Source organism: Megalobrama amblycephala, linkage group LG21, assembly GCF_018812025.1.
Source record: "Megalobrama amblycephala isolate DHTTF-2021 linkage group LG21, ASM1881202v1, whole genome shotgun sequence".
NCBI lineage: Eukaryota > Metazoa > Chordata > Actinopteri > Cypriniformes > Xenocyprididae > Megalobrama > Megalobrama amblycephala.
The window spans coordinates 7,091,331-7,110,470 of NC_063064.1; the positions used below are offsets into that span (position 1 = coordinate 7,091,331).

Consider the following 19,140-nt stretch of genomic DNA (forward strand, 5'->3'; position numbering starts at 1 on the left):
CTCCAACGAAGAAGAACCCGGAAACGCTCCAAACTCCACAGAAGCCTCCGGTTAGCTTAGCATCGTTGCTTCTTTTTTTGTTTATCAAATAAAATAATAACATATTGTGTAATATTTGAATCTTATATTATATTATATTATATTATTTTATATTATTTAAGAGTCAGAGAGCAGCGATACTCGTTCTAAAGGTAAAACATACATCGCCTGAATTCTCGACATTATTGTCTTTAATATGTTGTTTTGGATCATGTTTGATACAACAGTTGTCGCTTTTAGAGCTTCCAAGGCAAATAAATGATAATAATATACATCTAGCATATAATTAAGCGGTGTATTACAGTGTCGTTCTAACCATGTAGAGCCAGCACATGTGTTAATAGTGTTTGTTGTAGTGTAGGTCTGTGTTCATACTCTTCTGTCTGTTTTCAGTATTCATGATTCATCGGGTTTCTGAGTGTTAATCAGCTGATCAGGAGATCATGGAGAAAGGCAAGGCAACACGAACATGATATTAACAGAAGAACAACACTAATATGTTATAAGACTGTGAGCTTTTATTACAATACGTTTGGTGGATCAATAATAGTTACAAGATTCAATATCAATTCATTTGGCTAAAAATTAGTTAGAGTAGGACCTACATGTTCATTTTTCTCAAGGAAACAAATGTCTCTCAACTAGTGCTGTAAACAAACAGGGAAACCTGTCAGCTGGTATTATTATTAAAGGTTAAAATTAACAACTCATTCTTATACAATTAATGTAGTTTTATAATAATGTTGTAATGTTTTTTTAATGATATAATACATAGTGCATATATTTAGCAAAATGCTGCTCTCTAGAGTTCGTTTTTTAGCTAACTAACATACACTACTGGTCAAAAGTTTTTGTTGACATTGATTTTTAATGTTTTTAAGTCTCTACTGCTCACCAAGGCTGTATTTATTTGATACAGAAATACAGTAAAAAAGCAAAAGCTTTATATTTCAGATAAATGCTGCTTTTGAACTTTCTATTCATCAAATAATTCTGAAAAAAAAAATTGTACACAACTGTTTTAAACATTGATAATAATAATAATAGTTTTGTGAGCGGCAAATCAGCATATTAGAATGATTTTTGAAGGATCATGTGACACTGAAGACTGGAGTAATGATGCTGAAAATTCAGCTTTGATCACAGGAATAAATTGCAATGTAAAATATATTCAAATAGAAAACAGTTTTTTAAATTGTAAAAATATTTCACAATATTACAGTTTTTGCTGTATTTTTTTTGATCAAATAAATAAAGCCTTGGTGAGCAGAAGAGACTTCTTTTTAAAAACATTAAAAAAATCTTACAGTCCAAAAACTTTTGACTGGTAGTGTATGGTCATTGATCTTTTTGTATTGGTTTACTTATTGTTTGCAAGCTGTTTTATTCTTGTCTTTCCATGGTAGTACGATTGTATGAGAGATGATACATATACAGTACAGCTTACTGATCTTTCAACATACCTTCAGATGTTCATTCATGTTTATTTGGTGCTATAACTAGTCATAAAGAAGAACATGTATCTGTTCACATTAGTCATTGTTTCGGGAAAAGATTCAAAGCTTCAAGAGTGTCGAAAATGGTGCAATCTGTTTAGTAAAAAGTAAAGCAGCCAAAACCACCACCACAGTTTCATGTAACGTCCTCAAATTAAACCCTAATAGTGCACGCAAGTAATAAATTAATTTACCCATTAAACTGTGGCATTTAATGCCAGTATGAATATCAATATGATGTAACAGAAGAATAAACACACATATACTGGGTATTTAAAAATGTAATTGAATAAGTCTGAATGAACCTACTCTAAAGTAAGTCTGTGGCTTCAAACTTTCCGATATGCAAAGCAAAACGTGCACGTGATTGGACAGAAAGTGAGGCTTCATTTGTCGGCAATCACGTTACTCTGGGAAACCAATACACACCCCGACACTAGAAATTGTGTCGCATGCACGATACGCACATCGAAGCTTCAGTGTCATACATAACATCACTAATTCACATGCTGCTTTAACTGAGGCGACACATTAAAGAGTGCTAAAGCTGTATTTATTTTAATTGTTTGAATGTTGTTGTACAATTGACAGAATATGAAAGCTGAGACTTTGTTTCATATCAAAGTAACCTGCTCTGTCTTGTCTGATGCTTTTTTGTTAGCAATTTAAATTTCTATGCTGTTTTTTTTTTTTTTTAATCTGGGCTCCGGGGAAAGTTAATACATTAGATTAATAAATGTAAATAAATGATTAGTTAGTTGTTAATCTGTTTAAATGGGGTAAATTGGATAATAAAAATTATTAATATAAATAATGTTTGTGTTAAAAGTAAATAAATAAATACATTGAACAGCACATTGAATTGTATTGAATAGAAAAAAAATGAGTAATGTAAGTAGAAACTAATTTCACATTTATAATATAAATTTTTAGTGGATAAATTAGGTGGGGATGGGGGTCATATTTGGGAGTCCATCATGGCAGATAAAAGATTGAAAATCCTGACAGGGTGTGAGATTAATTACTGTCATCACTCTCTCTTCTCTCGCTCTCGTGGTGTTTATGCATTCTGTTTGATAATGTGATGTGTTGTAGACGTAAAGGCGGGCGTCCCCTCTGCCGTGGCTGGAGGAGCGTCAGTCGGGCCCATGGTTTCACAGAGCAGGTCTGAGGACGAGGAGTCCAGTGCTGTGAAGAGAACCGCTGCTCAGGCCTTCAGTGGAGCGGGAATGATCCCCAAACGCAGGAGCTCCTCCAGGTGAAGAGAGCTCATCTGCTACCGTCTGCTTCTCTGTGCTACTTTTTCCATCATGGTCCAAAACCTGTACCTTATTGTAAATCAAAATCAAAGTTGTCTTGTCATTATATTGTAGATCAATAAAGAGAAAGAAGTTTGATGATGAACTGGTTGAGAGTAGCCTCGCGAAATCTACCAGTCGGGTCAAAGGTCAGCCAGTCATTGAGCCAATCAGATGCCCTGGGAGTGACCTTGCATCCAGTGACAAGAAGAAGGTAATGAAGGTTACTGTATTTTGTTACACAACTCTGTGTAATATTTGATTGTGGTTAATCGTATCATTTTTCTGGTCAAGCATCACTAAACTGTATAACTGACCACTGAAAAAGTGTGTGTGTGTGTGTGTGTGTGTGTGTGTGTGTGTGTGTGTGTGTGTGTGTGTGTGTGTGTGTGTGTGCGTGTGTGTGTGCGTGCGTGCGTGAGAGAGAGAGAGAGGTAAAAACAGTGAGTTAATCACTACCAGTCAACAGTTTGGAATAATCAATTTAATATATTTTAAAATGTATTTTATTTCTGTGATCAAAGCTGAATTTTTTTGCATCACTCCAGTCTTCAGTGTCACATGATCTTTCAGAAATCATTCTAATATGCTAATAATAGTAAAAAAGTAATAATAATAAAAAAGAAATGAATACTTTTATCTGACAAGGGCGCATTAAATTTTTCAAAAGTGGCAGTAAAGACATGGAGGCCTATTTTAAGTTGCACTTAGGGCTGAAAATCCACTTTTGTTAGTTTAATGATGGTAAAAATGGTTGATGTGCCATGTGCATGGTCCAAAACCTGTACCTTGTACCTATTCTTGTAATGAGCCATGGGTGTGTTTTGGGCATAACGTGCAATAAACCAATCAGAGTGTCATTTCCCATTCCCTTTAAAAGCCTGGTGTCCTTGCACCACGGCGGATTGCTATTTACTTGCCGGAATATAGACACCCTCATCCTGACGAGTCAGTTTAAATACATGTGTGTATTGGTCAAATAATTTGCTAATTTCATCCGTCATTACTGCAAATAGGTCATTCTAATACATGCAATGACTATCCATTATGACATTTATCTTTATGTACACAATAATAATCATTTACATTGTAATTCTTTTATTTTTCATTTATGGCATGTTTGTGTGTTGCTGCGTGTCCCTGTGTGTGTGTAACAAGCAGAGTGAACGCGTGTTGTGCACCTGCCTATAGGTGCAAATTACTAACGCAGCCTTTAAAGGTGGACTGAACAATGAATTTGAGAAATCGCATACAGCACCTTTTAAATAAAGGCCATTGACTTTAGACCTCAAAACAGCAACATGCCAACAATGCACCTGAAAACAACTTATTTTCAGACCAGCATGTCCATGGGCAAACAGATGGGCGTGAGTGCATTTGCTATTTAAACAATGTGGTGCAGGATGTGAAAATGATAACTGCGTCAGGCTGAAACTAGCAAAAAAAACGCTGTTTCAAATAAATGCTGTTCTTTCTATTCCTCAAATAATCTTGGAAAACAAAGTATCATAGTTTCCACTAAAATATTAAGCATTGACTGTAATCAGAACCATTTATAAATAACTGAGCAGCAACAATTATTGATGATAATTGAGCAGCCAATAAGCATATTAGAATGATTTCCGAAGGATTTCATGTGACACTGAGGACTGGAGGAGCTGGAGTAAATTACATTTTAAAATACAGTAGTCAACATTTGAAGTGGATCAAAACCTTTCATCAGAGTTTTTCCTAAAACCTTCTTCTTAGCACAACTTTGAACTTTTTTGATCCACTTAAAATGTTGAATTCATAGAACAAAATTGTATGCAATATCATCCTTACATCAAAATAATTATATTGTACACATTCTTCACGACAGTGATTATGTACACAGATCCGCGGGATGCGTGCGAGAGGTATAATAGTCAGGTGGTAGAACTTTTGTAAAGCACGTCAGAGGTTCTGGGTTTGAATCCGCCCTCTTATAGGTTTATTTACTTATTAAAACCAAAAGCGTTCATCATTGATTGCATATCAAGGGCAGGGACATGCTTGTGCATTTTATTTTGTGATTTCACTGGAACGAATAGGGAGTCTCCACAGCAGGACTGAATTAACACATTATTTAACACAAAGAAACAAAATTAATACTCTGCTAGTCAAGTAGATGTGTTTCATTTGTTATAGATATATCTGTACTACAAAATGTTGATTTGTTTTTCTCTTTTTTTTTTTTGTTCTCTCTGAACCACAGGGTTTAAAGTCCGGGAGCGCTCTGACGCCGCCTCTTACAATGGTGATCGCTCCTTCATCGATGTCAAAACGAATGAAGAAAAACAAGCAACCCTTACAGATAACCAAAGACCTGGGCCGCTGGAAACCCACGGATGACCTGCTGCTCATTAATGCTGTCCTACAGGTCAGCTGTCAGATTTGAGTGCTTTTAGAAGCTGACTAGTTCAGAGATGAACTGAAGTACATGTACATTATGTTCAGACTACAGATCTCACGTCAGTTCATCTGGGGGTAAAATTCAGCTGTCGCTTCACACTGCGGGAGATTCAGGAGCGCTGGTACGCTTTGCTGTATGACCCTGTCATATCGAAGTGAGTTTCTGAAGCATCATTCTTATATAGCTATAGGCCATGTTTTAAACATTAAAGGAAAAGTTCTTTCAACTGTCATCATCCTCATGTTGTTCTGAACCTTAATGAAAACACAAAAGAACAACATTTCAAGAATGTTTTTCACATTCATTTCATAATAGAATCAGAAAAGATGTACCTTTTGTCTTTCATACTGAGTTCTTTGAAGGTGTTCAATGTCTTTGCATGTGAAACAGAATTTCATGGCATTTTTAAAAAAATTATTTCATTGGCCAATTCATAGTTTTCAGTCATGTGACTGCCGCTGAGACCTGGAGGGCAAAGCATCCATAGATCTGCAGCACAGGCCTGTCAGTTTTCCAGGTTTCAAGTCACAAATATTTAGATCTCCTCTTAAAAGCCAGCAGCCATATCACCCTGTAGCCCAAGACTGGTTGCCCACTGAAGCAAGCAGGGCTGAGCCTGGTTAGTACCTGGATGGGAACCTCCTGGGAAAAACTGGTTGCTGCTGGAAGAGGTTTAGTGGGCACAGGGGGTGCTCACCCTTGGTCTGTGTGGGTCCTAACACCCCAGTATAGTGATGGGGACACTATACTGACAAAAAAGCACCGTCCTTCGGATGAGACGTTAAACCGAGGTCCTGACTATCTGTGGTCATTAAAAATCCCAGGATGTCCTTCGAAAAGAGTAGGGGTGTAACCCCGACATCCTGGCCAAACTTGCCCATTGGCCTCTGTCCATCATGGCCTCCTAATCATCCCTATACACTGATTGGCTTCATCACTCTGTCTCCTCTCTACCAATAAGCTGGTGTGTGGTGGGCGTACTGGCGCAAATGGCTGCCGTCGCATCATCCAGGTGGATGCTGCACATTGGTGGTGGTTGAGGAGATTCCCCTTCAATATGTAAAGCGCTTTGAGTGCCCAGAAAAGCGCTATATAAATGTAAGGATTATTATTATTAATTATTATTATTAAAAGATGAAGAACAAAAATATGTGAACAAAATGCAAGTTTTGGGCACTTTTGATCCATATATAACAATTACTGTGGCATTTGAATAATTTAAAGGTTACTTCACCCAAAAATGAAAATTCTGTCATTAATTACTCACCCTATTGTCGTTCTACACCTGTAAGACCTTTGTTCATCTTCAGAACACAAATGAAGATATTTTTGATAAAATCCGATGGCTCAGTGTGAGGCCTCCATTGCCATCAAGACATTTAACACTTTTTAATGCCCAGAAAGCTACTAAAGACATATTTAAAACAGTTCATGTGACTATAGTGGTTCAACCTTAATGTCATGAAGTGACAAAAAAACAAAATAACGACTTTATTCAACAATATCTAGTGATGGGTGATTTCAAAACTCTGCTTCATGAAGCTTTGAAGCTTTATGAATCATTTGTTTCAAATCAGTGGTTCAGAGCGTCTATCAACGTCTAGTCACGCATCTAGTCACGTTATTTCAGTAAACAAGGCTTTGTTACATCATAAGTGTTTTGCAATTTCACTGGTTCACCACTGGGGGCGTGACTTGGCAAAAAGTATTCTCATCGCTTTATAATATTAAGGTTGAACCACTGTACTCGCATGAACTGTTTTAAAGGTCCCGTTTTTCGTGTTTTTTTGAAGCTTTGATTGTGTTTATAGTGTGCAATATAACATGTGTTCATGTTTCGCGTGTAAAAAAAACACAGTATTTTTCACATAATTTACTTATCTGTATACCGCTGTTTCCACTGTCATAAAAACGGGCTGATGACTTCCTTGTTCTATGAAGTCCCTCCTTCAGAAATACGTAATGAGTTCTGATTGTGCCAGCGGTTCCTGTGTTGTGATTCGACAGCAGTTTAGCGCATCTTGCCCGGAAAGGTCACGCCTCTTACCATAACGTGGAGATGCACGCGCTCAGTGTTATTGTAAACATGTCTTTGATTTTACCCTATCAATTTGAGCCGGAATCAGACCCGGTGATTGGACTGCGGGATGAAAATAACAGCGTTTCGACAACATGGTGACAAACACACTCTACAAACGCAACTCTTGTGTATTCCTGTGGGCGGAGGTTAGTCAAAAAACTGTTTTAGTGACGTCATTAAAGAAGGAAGTAGAGGGATGTAGTCCAAACTGGCCTTTCGATGTAGGCGACTTCTGTTAAATAAAATATCTCGCTTGGCATTGAACTTTGAGCTTTAAAATTTTACAGATTTTATTTATACTCTAACAACAACATTACACACTAACTAAAGTTTGAAACATGGGATCACGAAGAACGGGACCTTTAAATATGTGCTTAGTACATTTCTGGGCACGCCTCACTGAGCCATCGGATTTCATCAAAAATATCTTAATTTGTGTTCTGAAGATGAACGAAGGTCTTACAGGTGTGAACCGACATGAGGGTGAGTTATTAATGACAGTTTTCATTTATGGGTGAACTAACTCTTTAACCTGCATGACATTTTGCTGCTGAGAACCAAATTTTATGAAAACAATTAAAAGCATTAAGCAGTAAGCTATTATACCAAGTTTATTAATACACATTTGAGTGATTCTGAGAATGTAAAGTGATGAAAAATGATAAATCTTGCAGTAATATGCAGTATCTTTAATTCTTTATAACCTCCAATAATTGCTGCCTGTAAGTGCTTACCCTTAAAAAAACCCATAACAAGACTGGACCCCCTCCGTGTTCGACCGTGGAGATGGTGTTCTTCTGCTCTGTTATGAAGCAAAGCACTCGCTTCACTTCGTAAAATTGAGGTTAAACCACTGGAGTCCTGTGGAATATTTTAATGATGTCTTTACTACCTTTCTAGATCTTGAAAGTGGTAGTTTTGTTGGATATCTATGGAGGGACAGAAATCACTCAGATTTCATTAAAAACATCTTAATTTGTGTTCCAAAGATGAACAAAGGTCTTGCAGGTTTGAAACGACACAAGGATTAAAGAGTTATTAAAGACAGAATTTTCATTTTTGGGTGAACTGACCCTGTAAGTAATATGAAAAACACAGATGTATGTTTGCTTTCTTGAAGCAGCACGAACACAGGTTGTGCTATTAAGAATCATTAGATCCTACACAGATGAACTTCCCCTCCAGTGAGTCTTTGCTGCTTTGCATGAAAAACAAAATCCCCAGGTTTTGTTGTCTGGAATGGTTTGGAATGATATGAGGGTTAGTAAATACTGACAGAGTTTGAATTTATTTCGTTTTTTCACTCTTTATCATAGAAATTGAATGTCCATTTTGAAAGAGTTTTGTCTGTTCCTCAGGTTAGCGTGGCAGGCCATGAGACAGCTGCATCCAGAGGCTATTGCTGCTATTCAGAGTAAAGCTCTCTTCAGCCAGGCAGAGGAAGCCCTGCTTGCCAAGATCACCTCTGTGAGTAAATGACATCAACATTTTGATCACATGTATTGGAGGAAATATAGCAATGTTTGCTTTTGAGATATTATTGTTTTACATTAGGCGTGTGACGGTATAAAATTTTCATGTTGCAATTAATTGCTGAAGCTTTTATCACGGTATATGGTATTATCACGATATTGAAATAAGTTGCAAAAAAAGTGTTGTCATAATATAATAGAACTCTTTTTGTAATACACAGAAAATATATAAAGTAAATAGCAAACAGATTAAAGTGCAAAAGAATTAGGCTATAAAGAACAAAAGGTAACACTTTAAAATAAAGTCTCATTATTTAATGCATTAACTAAGATTGAGCAATAGCTACATTTGTTACAGAAAGTATTATTTTTTGTTAATGTTAGTTAAGAAACACAATTGATCATTGTTAGTTTTATCTCAGGTCCATTAAATAAGTTCTTTTGATGGTAGTAATGTTAATAAATACTAACCAAGAAATTAACATTAATAATTAATGCTTTAAGTATTTTTCATTGTCAGTTTGGTAATAATGAATTAACATGTTAACTACTGAAGCCGTATGTCTCAAAGTTTTACTGAACAATAATAAATAATCAGAACATTTCTAATCATTAGGGCATGTTGTAGTCCAGATTAAAATCTAAAAATGTTTAAGTTTGAAAATAGCCTTTTAAGTCTTTAAGTATTAAGTAACAACATTGAGATTACAAAAAATTGAATGGCTGTTTGAAGCATTTAAAAAAACTTCACCTGCACAGTTGCTTTGTTTGCGGGGTTTCCGGGGTAACCGCTGCATACTGTCAGAGAATGAACTTACACTTTCATTCAGCATGTCTCCTTCACTCGTTCTGCCATGTGCTTCTCATGCACATTGGGCTCGTTCACATCTTTGCGCGTGTCCCTTTGATGCAGAAAACTGCGGTGTTGTGCATTTTATACTGTTGATGGGGAAAATTAAATGCATTATAAAAACTGTAATAATTGGTAATAAATTTGTATTTACGGTATTTTGAAGTGTCCACGATAACAATATTGTGCATATTCATTATCGTGATATATCGCATTACCGAATATCTGCACGTCTATTTTACATGCATCTCTTCTGTTCTGTTTACTTCATATTTAATTGATCCTTGCTTCATGTTTGTGAGCAGAGCAGTCAGCCTAAGCTGGAGGTTTTTCAGGATCTGCTGAACAAGCACCCAAATGTGTTTTACCCATCCCGCACTGCTAAAAATCTGCTGGTGCACTGGCAGCTGCTCAAGCAGTATTATTTACTGGAGGATCAGAGCGGTGAGATGCTGTCACATGTCACTGCAGTCTGATGGTCCTGTTTGTGCCGATCGCTGTCATTTAAACAACACATCTGATTTATTTATAGTTCAACCTCTGCCTAAAGGAGAGCAAGTGCTGAACTTCTCTGATGCTGAGCAGGTGGTTGATGATGCCAAACTCAAGTAAGCCAATTTTTTTTTAAAAAGCTAAACTTAGGCTATAAACGAACTACAACACGGTCACATGACTTCAGCATCACTAAGCTTCCGACAAGTCTTTAATTAAAGACATTTTCCCTGAAAGTTCAAGTTATAATAGTTGGTAAGAGTGTAATTATAAACACAATGAGAATGTAGAAGTGGATTAGTGAGTAGATGAGTTTACCTGTTCAGCGTGATGATGTTTAATGTCCCTGACAACCTCTGTAGTCCTATTTAGAGACTTGTTAGCAACTGCCTTTTTCAAGACAAGTAAAAGCTTTTAAAAAAATCACATTACTGATCGGATCTGTTTTGTGTGGTAGAATAAAATGTGCTTGTATTCACCACAGACCTTAATTTCACGCATTTAATCAAAAACCAAAATGGAAGAAAATGTCATCCCTGCAGCACCCTATAGTCTGGTTCATATTGTTTTGTTTCATTGGCCTCTTGCAGGCTTTTGTGATTATCATGTATGATTCTCTCTGGTTATGATCATTTATCTTGTTCATCAGGGACAGCAGAGATGAAGTTCTGGAGCATGGTGAGTTATTTCATACAGCCTCATGTTGTTTTTAATGTGTTTCAATGTAGTTATCGTAATGCTCTTTCCTGTGACTGTCTTAGACATGTTATGTTGCATTTCCTGTAGAGCTGATGCTTGCAGACAGACATCAGAAGCGTGAGATCAGACAGCTGGAGCAGGAGCTTCCTCGTTGGCAGGTGTTAGTGGATAGTATCACAGGTCTGATTTTTTGATGTTGTCTTCAGTATGGTTATAAGCTGAATGTGATCACTTAAGTGATTGATTGTGTGATGGAATTATTTCAGGCATGAATTCACCAGACTTCGATAATCAGACACTGGCAGCTTTACGTGGACGAATGGTCAGATATCTGATGAGATCTAGAGAGGTCAGTGAACATTTGCTATGCACAGAAATATTGTGCTGTGACATTATAAGCGTGTATGAATGGTAAACATCTATTGTGCTTCTGTGATCATTTTGTTATGTGTAAAATAACCACATTATGTCCTTGAAAAGGCAGTTTTAGGGGCTCAGGACTAACATTTGAGAGCAGTAACACCAGTGCCACTAAGTTCTACAGATGATTTAGAACCTGATTTGGTAGCGCTTTTATTAATAGTAATGTGCAAAAAAATAAAAAATTCTATAGGGAAAAATGTAAATATTCTACTCTTATTAAATGTGGCATTGTTTTTCTATTGACCTTATTCCTGACTAGCCTACTGCGTTTCAAATTATGGGTTACACTTCCGGTTTGGGGAACTTCCATTCAAAAAGACTGAAACTTGTCGTTTCAAATCAGAAGGTTGCCCTACAAATAAAGCTCATCTGTCAGCTTGACTGAATGAGCTGTTGATTTTTCTTTCATGTTTTATTTTCAGACATCATGAGAATTACGTAACGCTTGGTATTTTAACGTAACATGTTATAACAAGAATATCTATGGCAAGAGCTCTTTTCAGCTGCTGCTTTCTATCCTCGTGATTATTTTATTTTGTCCCCGCTGTAATAGTATGAATAAGGACAACATATGCTGCACATTTGTGGTCTGTTCTCCCGATATAATTTACGATATATCCCATTAATAATTAATTGGAATGCACGAAGCCTCACGTCTCTTTCCAGGTTTGTTTTCACAGGTACATACAATTTATTAAAATGGAAATCACTTTGAAATAGTATCACGCAGTGCTGAAGTTCATGAACATTTTTATTAAGGCAACGTGTATTACATAATGCAGATATATATCACTATAGTTATGTTCAACCCGTCCGTTATTGCTGTGGAAAGAATCACACTTTTTCATGGCCTGTTGAAAGTACCTTGTTGGTGCTTTTACACTTTTTTAAAAGTCCTTTTAATGTTAGTTGAAGGGTGAGTAGAATAGTGTCATCTCATTGTACCCGGTTTAAAAATAAAACGCATTACTGCGTTCATAGCGCAAGTCTATCACTGACTGTTTACAGCTTAACGGAAGTTACTCCCATAATTCGCGCAAAGCATCATGGGACGTTGGAATAAAGTGGATAGATTTTTTTTTTTTCTTGATACTTTTGGACTTTTTTGGGCGGAGAGCACAGGATTTAAAGGGGCCGCAGCATAAAATCGGCGCGTTTATAATGATGCCCCAAAAAAACTCATTTTGAGAAAACAGCCTTTAAAGATATTTACTGTAATTGAAATCTATAGACGCAAATAGATAAAGTGCCATAAAATATACACTTAAAAGTGTATTTTGGATGTTTTCTTTCTACCAGTCTGAAAAAACACTTTATGAAAAGCCCAAAAGTGCAAAATCTCAAAATTGACAGGTGCCTGAAAAAAGTGTTTTTGCCTGTAGTGTCTCCCCTTAAGTGTTTGTTTGCCGCCATGTGTTAGTTTTCCTACGTCTTGAAACTTTTAGTTTTTACAAATGAGGGCAATCTTTAAAGGATGAACACATAATGTTTTTGGTCATCACATTAAAATTGAATAATATTTAGAGCTTTGAAGTGCTGGAAAAAGTTGTGTAAAGCCCTTGAAAAGTACTTGAATTTCACTCTCAAAAGGATGTACGAACACTGAAATGAATTAGTTAAGGGTACCCTTGAATGAAAAATTGAATTTATCTTGGCATAGTTAAATAACAAGAGTTCAGTACATGGAATGACATACAGTGAGTCTCAAACTCCATTGTTTCCTCCTCCTTATATAAATCTCATTTGTTTAAAAGACCTCCGAAGAACAGGCGAATCTCAACATAACACCGGCTGTTACGTAACAGTCGGGGTGTACGCCCCCAATATTTGCATATGCCAGCCCACGTTTCCAACATTATAAAAGGCATTAGACAAGGGCAGCCAGTATTAACGTCTGGATGTGCACAACCAAATCATCAGACTAGGTAAGCAAGCAAGAACAATAGCGAAAAATGGCAGATGGAGCAATAATAACTGACATGATCCATGATAACATGATATTTTTAGTGATATTTGTAAATTGTCTTTCTAAATGTTTCGTTAGCATGTTACTAATGTACTGTTAAATGTGGTTAAAGTTACCATCGGTTATTACTGTATTCACGGACGCTATTTTCATTTTTAAACACTTGCAGTCTGTATAATGCATAAACACAACTTCATTCTTTATAAATCTCTCCAACAGTGTAGCATTAGCCGTTAGCCACGGAGCACTATCAAACTCATTCAAAATCAGAAGTAAACAATATAACAGTATACAATACTCACATAATCCGACGCGTGCATGCCGTATGCATGACGAACACTTTGTAAAGATCCATTTTGATGGTTATATTAGCTGTGTAAACTTTAAGGCACTGTTTAAGGCAAGCGCGAGCTCTGTGGGCGGAGAGCACAGGATTTAAAGGGGCCGCAGCATAATGATGCCCCAAAATAGGCAGTTAAAAAAATTTATAAAAAAAAATCTATGGGGTATTTTGAGCTGAAACTTCACATTCAGGGGACACCTTAGACTTATATTACATCTTTTAAAAACATAATCTAGGGCCTTTAAATAATTAACTCTTTCTGCCGCAGTACCATGGTCATTGATGAATAAGGTTTTTAAAAGTGTAACAAAAGTGAAAACATGATAACTAGCAAGTTAGATTGCTAGCTAGCTAATAAAAGGACAATCAAACATTTTTCTATTTAGTACAAGTTTTTAAAATATTACAACATTTTCCATGTTTTTAATAGCGGGACATGCTTATGAGTGTGAAAACATGAATTTTTCAAATAGTTAAGAGAAAGTTAGTTACTTTGCTTCACAACCATGTGGTCCTTTGCAGGTGTCTGAATGATGTCCCATCCAGTCACATGATCAGTGATCACACAAAATGGTCCCTTTATATTGGTTACTCTGAATGAAATCAATGAAATTCAATTTTCCGGACATTCTTTCTCATAACAAAGCAACGACTTCTACACAATTTTAATACCATCTTAAACTGTACTGATATATGATGTTATAAAATCATGCCATAATAAAAAAAAAAAAAAAAATATATATATATATATATATATATATATATATATATATATATATATATATATATATATATATATATATATTACATATTACAATACCAGATATTTTAATCACAAATGAAATGGCTGTATTGGCCTTTGGACGGTTAAACCGAATGACCTTTTGACACTTCAAAATCTTTAAAATACCTTTATATGTAGCAAAATATAATTAAAATCTTCTAGTTGTACTTCCTTACATACTTTAGATGTCATATCTTTGTTTTTATTATTATTGTTAAGACCTTTGGACAAAAAAAGACCCATCACGTCATTGACCCGGTTACAATTAGCGTTACTACATTAATTAATGGTGAATGCTGGTGATTTGTGGGCTGAAAAGCCTTCTATAACTTGTTTGTTCATGGCACATTTCTCGTGATTTCCACATCAGCACTGTTTGTAGCACCGCTATCTGTGGTTTGTAACAGAGAATTGGAATGGTTCTCTCTGCATTTCGCAGCAATGTTATTAATTCTCTGGTGAATTTGGTCGCAGTCTGGAGCCCTCTGTGTGAATATGAGTTGGGGGGGGGGCTATATGAATAAAGGTGGCCCCAAAAGGTATTTTTACACAAAATAATCTACAAAAGTCACTACATTAGAGAACAAATTACTGATTAAACTTCATTCTACAGTATGTGCACTTGTAATTGCACAAGAAAGTACTTAGTAATGTAAAGTAACTGCATAAGTTTAGTGTTATGGTTGGGTACTGGTTTAGTATCTAGTTTTTACACTGGTATTGTGATTACTATAGTAAAGTACATAGTATGTACATACAGAACAGGGCTGTAAGTGCTACCAAATATCGTCTATCTATTGCTGTATAAGTAACTTTTGAATTATCTATTGTTTTAAAAACCTCTTTTTGTCATATGCTTCACTTGAAATGTGTTTGTGCTGTCTTTTTTTTTTTTTTTAACTTGAAATGAATGTCACTCGTTTTAATATTTAGTCATTAATACATTGTGAGATGTTTTTAAAGGAGCAGTTCAGCACAGATGTCCAGTAACAAACTCTGACATGTTTCAGATCACACTGGGTCGTGCTACTAAAGACAAGCAGATTGACGTAGATCTGTCTTTGGAGGGACCTGCATGGAAGATCTCCAGAAAACAAGGTTGGACAGCATTATTCATGGTATTCATGATTAAACTGCACAGTGCTTTCATTTGGTGTAAACACAAGCATTGACTAAAGTGGACGTGGATCAACTCCGGTAGCCGTGTCACAGCCGTAACGTGTGTAAACGAGGGATGACTATTGCTACATACACACTGCAGCTAAATTCGATTGTCAGTTCACCTTTTAGTGCTTAATCCTGTTCCGTACACACACAGCTCAGTAAAATACGCATTCTTCAACTGAATAACCCAACTAAACAACTTAATGAAGTTTTTGCATCAGAGACGTTTCTGCCTTCTGTATGTGGGGTAAAGAAATCACAGGGAAAGCAGTATGAACCTTGGCTCATTCTTGTTGCCAGATCTTGCTGGAAAAAAAGCGAACCAAAACAAGCCCATAATAAAACTATATAAATCAAATATAATAATATAAATTATCTTCATGCTGAAAATAATAGCAAATGATTGTGTCCCGCGTCTGCTTACTTTAATATCTCCATAAACCCAATTGCTTTGAGATGAACTTAAACTACAAGCATTAAATGCTTAATAAATGAACATGGAAACACTGCAGGAGTGCGCTCTGTGTGAAACAGGCATAAACAAAACACTGCTTTAGTTAACATTTCTGAAAATAACGAGTGTTTTGTCACTGTAACATTACTTTGGACACAATAACAGATACCAAACGCATGAGATGCCAGAACGTTGCTATGGTTTCCAAGCTGTCAATCGTTGCAGTTCCGGAATTGAGTCGTGTTCCGTTCACACATGGAACGATAATTTAGGGGATTCACTCCCGTATTTAAATGCAGTTGTCACTCCTGGAACTTGCAGTGTGTAACTCTGCAACTACATGTCAACTTATTCTACTAACTCAAACCCTGACTTAAAATTTTACTAAAACTCTGAGAGTTGTTTGCAAAGTTATTATATTTGTTACCTTTATTAAGTGGACCATCGAAATAAAGTGTAATCCGTGCTTCCTTTTTTCATGTCAGCTGTAACTGAAGCACATCATCACATCAGCCACTATTTAATGTCTCGCATGATTCATGTAATTTTAAACATTTTTAAGCTTTGAGTTAAATGAACAATGAATTTTTAATTAAATGGAATAATGTTTGTTTTCTAACTTCAGGGATCATTAAACTGAAAAATAATGGAGATTTTTTCATCGCTAATGAAGGCCGGAGACCCATTTACATTGATGGACGACCAGTTTTATCTGGAAACAAGTGGAAACTCAATAACAACTCTGTTATGGAGGTATGGAGAGAGACAATTTAAAGGGTTAGTTCACCCACAAATTAAAATTCTGTCATTAATTACTCTCCCTCATGTCGTTCCACACCTGTAAGACCTTCATTCATCTTCGGAACACAAATTAAGATATTTTTGATGAAATTTTTGAGAGGGTTTTTTTTTTATCTCCCATAGAAAGCAATGAAATTACCACATTCAAGGTTCAGAGAAGTAGTAAAAACATCATTAAGATAGTTCATGTGACTACAGTGGTTTCTCCTTAATGTTATGAAGTGAAGAGAATACTTTTTGCGTGCAAAAACAACGACTTTATTCAACAATTTCTTCTCTTCCCTGTCATTCTCCTATGCACTGTAGTCATGTTGACTATTTTAATGATGTCTTTACTACTTTTACTGGACCTAGAATGTGGTAATTTCATTGCTTTCTATGGGAAATAAAAACAACTTGGATTTCATCAAAAATATCTTAATTTGTCTTCCGAAGATGAACGAAGGTCTTACGGGTGTGGAACGACATGAGGGTGAGTAATTAATGTCAGGAATCAAATTTTTGGGTTAACTAATCATTTAATTTGAGTCACAATTACAGCTGTTACAGCTTACACTGCACATTTTGTACATGGTATATAAATTACTTTTGTTTTAGGTGTTTAAGTACTATTAAAAGGATTGTGACTTGTGACTTTGGAAGCGGCAATAATATAAAAAAAAAAAAAAAATATTCACATCAATCACACATTTTGTAGGTCACTATAATGTTTACTCTATCCCTATCCTATAGTATGAATTAATTTTTTATAGCTTAGCTTTGTTCAAGCTATCTTTTGTTGATTGATTAACATTTTTTTAGGTTCCTGTCACTTTAAGACCGAATGTACGGATCCAATATGATATTTCTTGCTGAACTGTTTAAGTTCACTTAAGACATAACTGACTGTTTTTACGAGAATACTTGCCAAGATGGGTATTTTGACATTTTTGTGTGCATGTGTTCGTTCAAGCACAAGGAAACGTGAAAGAGGAATCAATTTGGTGTTAATTCAAATTAACTTGAATAAACAATATTTAAACTTTGCAACTAATCTGCAAATCACATGTATGCTGAAGCGTGCTGCCTGATCACAGATCAACTAAGATCCGTTATACCCCTAGTGCAGAATCAGATCTATATGTAATGCTGTAGCTGGCACTTTAATTGTCATTAACAGTCATAATCTATTTAGTTTAATTGTGCTGGGGCCTTTTTTGCCCCGTATTTTGAATCTGGGTGCATTCATTTCATTTTGGTGACATTTTGGCCGCAAGCACTGTCAATTTCTGACCCTGATGTGCACTGATCTCATACGTGGCGTCTCTGCAATCAATTTGCTGCTGTGTAACTAGTGTGTTAGACTTTTTTTTTCCCCCAAAATGACTGATTTTGTAGTGGTAATTTCCAGTTTTTTTTTTTTTTTTTTTTTTTTTTCAGCAATTGCAAAAAACTGGAGAGATTCATATATAGCTCTTTGCCAATAAAAACAATGTCATATAGTTTTAGTAGCTGAAGATGTGTATATTATTGAGGATCTAACTGTTAAAATGCTAATTATAGATAAATAATGTGATTGACTCTAAAGATGTTGCCATTTAAAAAACATTCTTGTCATCTAGCCTAATACTGGTATTGCATAATAAACATGTTCTGCAGTCGTCTATGACGTAGTGACTCTCCGGAAGGAATTAAACAACAACAAAAAAACAGGTCAATAAAGCACATCTTTGTTTGTTTTGTCCAGATTGCAGGTCTTCGCTTTGTGTTCCTGATCAATCAGGAGTTGATCTCTCTCATTAAAGCTGAAGCTGCCAAGATGAACCAGCCGTAATACTGAACTCACCGGACAAACACGATTCAGTCTGTGGCCAACACGACACTATCTTTATCTCGGTGTAGAGTCGTAAACAGAAGACCTTCAGCACAAGATTATATGGGCTCTCATAGCAACAGCTGAGCCTGCATCTGCAGTTCAGATCGGAGGAAAATCATTTGGAGATTTTCTATGCTTATTATTTAGGCACATTCGGACTGAAAGAACTGACTGTTTGAGAACATGATAGAATTGTTATTTGTTTAAGTGAACCTTTTTCAATTCAGTGTTTTGTTGACTTGTACATTTTTGTTTATAATTAAAAACTCAGTAGCCTTGTATTGTCTTGCTAATATTCTGCTCAGACAGAACTAGTGTAAATATGCAGATGACGATAGATTAAAACAGGAAAGTGTTTTAATAATGCATCTGTGTGTTAGTAATGTCTTTGTGTTTGCAACTCAGTTAACAAAAGTTAATTACAAACTTTCTTCCTTGAAATGAACTGTTGCAATCACAGAGTGGACACAAGTAACCTACAATACCTGAA

At 35.9% G+C, this 19,140-nt stretch overlaps 1 protein-coding gene across 1 annotated transcript; it reads left to right on the forward strand.

Annotated features, from left to right (window-relative positions):
• On the forward strand, positions 1-19,016 carry mcrs1 (microspherule protein 1). Its single transcript, XM_048172746.1, has 15 exons — positions 1-191; positions 433-492; positions 2,631-2,793; positions 2,909-3,047; positions 5,070-5,234; positions 5,312-5,421; positions 8,706-8,814; positions 9,975-10,113; positions 10,202-10,277; positions 10,811-10,839; positions 10,948-11,040; positions 11,127-11,209; positions 15,387-15,474; positions 16,620-16,747; positions 18,522-19,016. The coding sequence occupies exons 2-15, from the start codon at positions 483-485 to the stop codon at positions 18,606-18,608; spliced, it is 1,419 nt and encodes a 472-aa protein (XP_048028703.1). The 5' UTR covers positions 1-191; positions 433-482; the 3' UTR covers positions 18,609-19,016.
• The last annotated feature ends 124 nt before the right edge of the window (positions 19,017-19,140 follow it).